Source organism: Argentina anserina, chromosome 2 (assembly GCF_933775445.1).
Source record: "Argentina anserina chromosome 2, drPotAnse1.1, whole genome shotgun sequence".
Taxonomy (NCBI): Eukaryota; Viridiplantae; Streptophyta; class Magnoliopsida; order Rosales; family Rosaceae; genus Argentina; species Argentina anserina.
The window spans coordinates 90520-96663 of record NC_065873.1 but is presented as its reverse complement, the minus strand read 5'-3'; the positions used below and the strand labels follow the sequence as shown (position 1 = coordinate 96663).

General features: G+C 37.3%; 1 protein-coding gene across 1 annotated transcript; it reads left to right on the top strand.

The window, feature by feature from the left end:
* The first annotated feature begins 3037 nt into the window (after window positions 1-3037).
* On the top strand, window positions 3038-4717 carry LOC126782963 (probable fructokinase-5). Its single transcript, XM_050508321.1, has 5 exons — window positions 3038-3275; window positions 3409-3819; window positions 3971-4105; window positions 4205-4321; window positions 4488-4717. Exons 1-5 carry the CDS (start codon window positions 3102-3104, stop codon window positions 4620-4622), a joined length of 972 nt encoding a protein of 323 aa, XP_050364278.1. The 5' UTR covers window positions 3038-3101; the 3' UTR covers window positions 4623-4717.
* The last annotated feature ends 1427 nt before the right edge of the window (window positions 4718-6144 follow it).

The window sequence follows — 6144 nt, the reverse complement described above, 5'->3', positions numbered from 1 at the left end:
TGTCATTGTGAAAATATCAAGATGCCCCTGTTAACTTTCAATAATTACGGTCTTACCCCTAGTAGTAATTAAGTTGAAAATTACTGTTTACCCAAACAATAATTAATTTAATTTTACTTAAGTCTCGATTCAACCTTTTTACCTTTAAGCCTCTCGATTTAAATCGGATTAAGGAAAATTAGTAACTTTTCGATAAAACGTAATTTTAGCTTTACGGTTAAACCTTTAACTCGATTTCTGCGTGAATCGGAAATCGAGAAACTCTTAAGCGTGAGAGATTTAAATGACAGAAGAATAAATTCAATCTTTTCATTATCGGTGATTCCGTCGTCCTGATATCCGGCACCAAGTCTTATTTAGTATTGGTGATCTCGTTGTCCTGATGTCCGGCACCATACTGTATTATTGGTGATTCATTCGTCTTGATATCCGGCACTGTGTTTGATTTAGTTTCGGTGATCCTGTTGTCCTGATGTCCTGCACCATACTGTATGATCATTGATTTTGTTGTCCTGATATCCGGCACCATGTCTTATTTAGTATTGGTGATCACGTTATCCTGATGTCCGGCATCATATTGTATTAACGGTGACTCTGTTGTCCTGATATCCGGCACCGTATACTTTATCGAAAATTGTATTGTTGTCCTGATTTTCGGTACCATGACTTGTGAATGGATAATACTAGACGCATAGTTCACCCAAAGGTATCCAGTGGTGTTGGTCTGGAGGCTAGTAGTTTGATAGCGTTCGAGGCTCGTTGGTTGTTGTCCAGTCCCAAGGATCTTACTACACAGTATCCATCTTTCCGATCTCCGAGTTGGATCCAGTTGACTTAATTGGCGTACTCTGGTACTCCTCGTCTTCCGACCTGGTGATTTACCTTCTTGTTAGACCGAGTTGGTCATTGAGACTTAGGCATGTTCTTTGTTTGACGTTTGAGTCTTACATCGCTACCTTTCGCGTTTGTTTATTTGCGTTTATATTTCGTTTGCTCTTCATGCCGTGTTGTCGGTTTATTTTTATTTTTATTCATAGCCTTGTAGTTTCGATTGATAGGTAGTCGACACGTCGTATTTGACGTGTCAGTTGCTTATTAATTCGGGGCTACGGCGAATAATGTTGCTTTCCGGTCCCGGAAATAGTCTCGGGGTGTGACACATTACATTGAGTATCATGTTGAATAATGGATTATATATCCTTCCTTATCTAGACTAACCTATATTAATTAGGACAAGATATGCCGGAAGATTACGGAGAGTATTTTTTTTTTTTTTGTAAAGGGGGGTTTGGAACCCAGCCTAACTGGGAGGCTCATCCCCACGCCCGGTTCCATTTATTGAAATAGTAATAAAATTTTGCATCGGGGGGACGTATAACCTGAACCCCGTGCTACATAGTCCAAACTACTCAAATCCGCGTAGAGAACATCCTGAATAATAGCAGGAGTTTCCTCTAACCAACAATCATCAACATAAGACTTACAAGCAAAGTGAGCTAGTCTATCTGCTACACCATTTGCTTCACGGAAAATATGTCTTATTCTGACTGAACGAAAAGCAACAAAGTAATGCTTACAATCATCCAAAATACGACTTACCTCTGAATAATTCTCTGCTTCACTCGTAAGGGCTGTAATAAGAATGGCCGAATCACTTTCAATGTCAATGTCATCCCATCCCAGAGAAATTCCCAGGAGAAGACCAACTCTACACGCCTCCGCTTCCATATTTAGAACCGAGTGCGCATGTACAAAAGGCCTTGCAAGTGCAGCAATTCCCAAGCCATCATGATTTCTAACTACAACCCCTACACCTCCAGAATTACTATCACTGATAAACGCACCATCTATATTCATTTTGAGTCGGCCTCGCGGGGGACACTGCCATTTTGTGAGAGGGCGTTTTTTCTTGGAGACGGGCTTGGAATGATACTGCTGAAAAACTTCCAACTGTTGTACCACCCACTGTGACATATTAAGAGGACAACAAGTACCACCTTTCCAGAGGATATTATTCCTCTCTATCCAAATGATCCACAGAGACATAAAGAGAATGTCTCTCTGGTCATAGCAGAGCCTCTCCACCATGCTAACCACCCAACTAACCAAGTCAAGAGGTTTATGCTTGTTGGGATCTAAATGTAGAGGACCTCAAGACCAAAACAACAGAAGGGAAGGGCATTGCATAAATACATGTTTACCTGTCTCAACCGCACCATGACAAAACACACATTCCAAATCCTCCACAGTCCACATGCATGTGTCGTCGGTGTAGGGCAGCCCTAGTGGGAATACACACAAAGAGAATTGAATCCGAGTATCCGACTAGCCTTCACAATTCAAGCCTCTTTACAACTCAGACGTTGAAATTTGAACGGGCAACAACCCAACTCAGAGGTAATGCAATCCTGTACACTTGGTGCACATTGTCTAAAAGTGTTCTCTATCCAATTTTTTGAAAAATAAATAAAAAAGAAATTTTTACAATGAATATAATTCGATAAGGTACGTACGTCTTTCACATGTAAGGTTGTAATGGAATTAGAAAACGGAGTAATAACCTCATTAGATGCTATATCCTTGAGTATAGGAATAATAGAAATAATGACTGACAGAAGTTGCAACTCACAAAGACAAGTAAATGATCCACCAATCAATTAACATAGAAATATAATCGGGAGGTCAATAATTAATTAATTACAGTAGATCTTATCTTTGATGAGTAATAAAAGATGAGGCTTACGTTGGATATAGTTTTAGCGCTAGTAGGACTGTAGGACACAAAATCTAATTTAATCTTGCGGTACAAAATATACTCGATCGAGATTATATCCTCGATCGATCTGTTTCAGTTGGGATATGTAATGGTTGTACCAATTTGATGCGAAATCAATCATATCGAGATATAGATAGTAAGTAAACATCTCATCCTAATTATACGCGATGCATTACCAGTTAGTTATCTTGCTTCCAAAGTCTGAAACAGCTCTATATAAAGGCCTCTTGTTGATCAACTTGTTTACCAGCCAACCTACATTTGAGATCTCGATCAGAAGAACAAGGTTTTAGATCTCAACCAAATCAGAAGGCCGGAAAAGAAGATGGCGGATTCACTGATTGTTGCTTTCGGAGAGATGTTGATCGACTTTGTCCCCGACACCGCTGGAGTTTCGTTGGCGGATTCCACCGGATTCCTTAAAGCCCCTGGTGGTGCACCTGCCAATGTGGCTTGTGCTATCACCAAGCTTGGTGGAAAATCGGCATTCGTCGGAAAGGTTCCTTTCGGATTCCATATATGATATGATGGATCTCTTTCTTTGTTCCATGCGATCTGTACATTATATATAAGTAATTATTTAACTAGCTAATATGATATGATATATCATGATGTATGACATGAATGTATAGGTGGGAGATGACGAGTTTGGACACATGCTGATCAATATACTGAAAAAGAATGGAGTAAACACTGAGGGAGTCTGCGTGGATACGCATGCTCGAACCGCACTGGCGTTTGTGACCTTGAGAACGGACGGTGAGAGGGAGTTCATGTTCTACAGAAACCCTAGTGCTGACATGTTGCTCAAAGATTCAGAGCTGAACATGGGTCTGATTAAGAAGGCCAAGATCTTCCATTATGGATCCATAAGCCTTATATCTGAGCCATGCAAATCGGCTCATATGGCGGCTATGAAAGCCGCCAAGGATGCCGGTATACTGCTTTCCTATGATCCCAACGTCAGGTTGCCCCTCTGGCCTTCTGCTGATGCTGCTAGAAATGGCATCAAGAGCATCTGGAATCAGGCTGATTTTATTAAGGTACCTATCATTGCATAACTTACCTGCATTTGTAGATAAATCAATATCCCAATATATATATATATAATTTATTTTTGAACAAAAAAAATTCATTATAACATGTCACGCATGTGTTATTTTATGTTTTAACCAATCTAGTACTAATTTATAGGTGAGCGATGATGAGGTGCAATTCCTAACTCAAGGAGATCCTAACAAAGAAGAAGTGGTTCTCTCCCTCTGGCACGATAATCTTAAACTGCTCGTCGTCACTGATGGTGAGAAGGGTTGCAGATACTTCACTAAGGTACGGTCCACCGATTTCACTGACCCTTCAACACTTTCTACATACTTCTACGTACATATACTAATCTACTCATGCTAAATTAATGTAACACATATACAGAAATTCAAAGGAAATGTGACTGGCTTCGCGGTTAAAACTGTTGACACAACTGGGGCGGGTGATGCTTTTGTCGGTTCATTTCTTCTTTCTATGGCTAAAGATATGTCCATTTTTGAGGTAAGATATATTTCAGTATGTTAGACTTTCATTTCCTAATTTTGATAATTATGTGACACAATCTTTTCTTTAGTAGATATTGTAAATAATCACGTTACAGTCATATTTCTTTAATAGATAGTGTAGATAGTCACGTTACAATCATTTTTTTTACACTATTATATAGGATGACGCAAAATTGAAGGAGGCTCTGTCTTTTGCAAATGCTTGTGGTGCTATCTGTACTACTCAAAAGGGTGCAATTCCTGCTCTTCCAGCCGAATCCGATGCCCTCGAACTCATTAAGTCGAAAGTCAAATAAATCTTATTTTTGCCCTTTTGTCATAGAGTTTATATCATGAGACTACCTTGTTCGGTTCTTTTATGTTTTTTTTTTATTTTGGTTCTCGTCTCTTTGGGCAATACTTATAAAATGGTCTTGTAACTATTGAAATTATTGGTCATGTAACTGATTATTTGCATGGTATAACAAGACCTATAATTAGTCAAGCGTCGATCGCAACAATAGTGTGGCTTATTTACATATGTAGCAAAGTGACTGAGTTAGTTACTTAATACCAACAGAGTTACTAACACAGTTACCAAACAGTTATCCATCTAGTTACATAAATAGTTACTAAGACAATTATTAAATGTCAATACAGACATTGAGATTTTTACTTAATGTCAATATAGTTACCGGAGTAATAATTGTGTAATTACTCAGATAACTGATCATGACTAGTTTGAGACAGTTTCTTAATGCCCATGCAGTTATACATCTGGACAATACTTAATGTCAACATAGTTACCAAAATAGTTACAATTACTAAAGTAACTATACTATGTAACTACTCAAATAACTAGTCATGTAACTACGTAAGTAACTATTAATGCAATCTAACATGTAACTACTCAAATGACTCGCAACTTACAAGATCCGGAACAATTATCTGAGTAACTGGTCATGACTATTTTGAGACAATTCCTTAATGCCCATGCATTTATACATTAGGACCATACTTAATGTCAACACAGTTACCGAAATAGTTACTTAATGTCAATACAGTTACTAAAGTAACTATTATGTAACTATTATGTAACTACTCAAGTAACTATTAATGTAATCCAAGTATCCAACATGTAACTACTCAAGTGACTCGTAACTTACAAGATCTGGAACAATTTATCTGAGACAAATACTTAATGCCAACAAAGTTACTTAGACACTTACTTAATGTCAATACAGTTACTAGAATAGTTATCGAAGTAACTATTTTGTAACTACTCAAGTAACTGGTCATGAATTTACTCAAATTAGTCAAGTAACTAAGTAAGTAAACAATCATGTAACCGACTATGTAATATTTTAAGTATGGTAACCACCAAAAAAACTATTCAAGTATGATAACTACTTAAGTAACTCACAAAGTGGCTAATCAAGAACTTGTGATGTAACTACTAACATAACTAGAATAATCAGTTACCTAGATACTGTTGATGCAATGCTTAAGTAATTAGAAGATTGATTATACTTACCCAACAAATAATCAGTTACATGAACAATAAGTTTGTAGTTACAAAACCAGTTACATAAGTAGTGCTAAATTACTAGAATAGTTACATAAGAGGTAACTTAGGTAATTTAGTTACATTTCTAGTTACTTGACTAGTTAGGTAGTTATAGAGTCAGTTACATGACTAATTACCATGTAACTTTCATGTAACTCGCAAACTAGTCACTTGAAGTAACATAATGAGAACTTAACAACATATACATGTAATGTTAGGTAACTGTTAAAATCTCAGTACTCCATGTATATACGTTTTAAAGGAAATCACTG

Excerpts from the sequence above, each read along its gene's own strand:
- LOC126782963 (XM_050508321.1), top strand. The coding sequence starts at position 3,102 with ATGGCGGATTCACTGATTGTTGCTTTCGGAGAGATGTTGATCGACTTT. Across the intron at positions 3,276-3,408 it reads AATCGGCATTCGTCGGAAAG|GTGGGAGATGACGAGTTTGG; the intron begins GTTCCTTTCGGA and ends ATGAATGTATAG. Across the intron at positions 3,820-3,970 it reads ATCAGGCTGATTTTATTAAG|GTGAGCGATGATGAGGTGCA; the intron begins GTACCTATCATT and ends ACTAATTTATAG.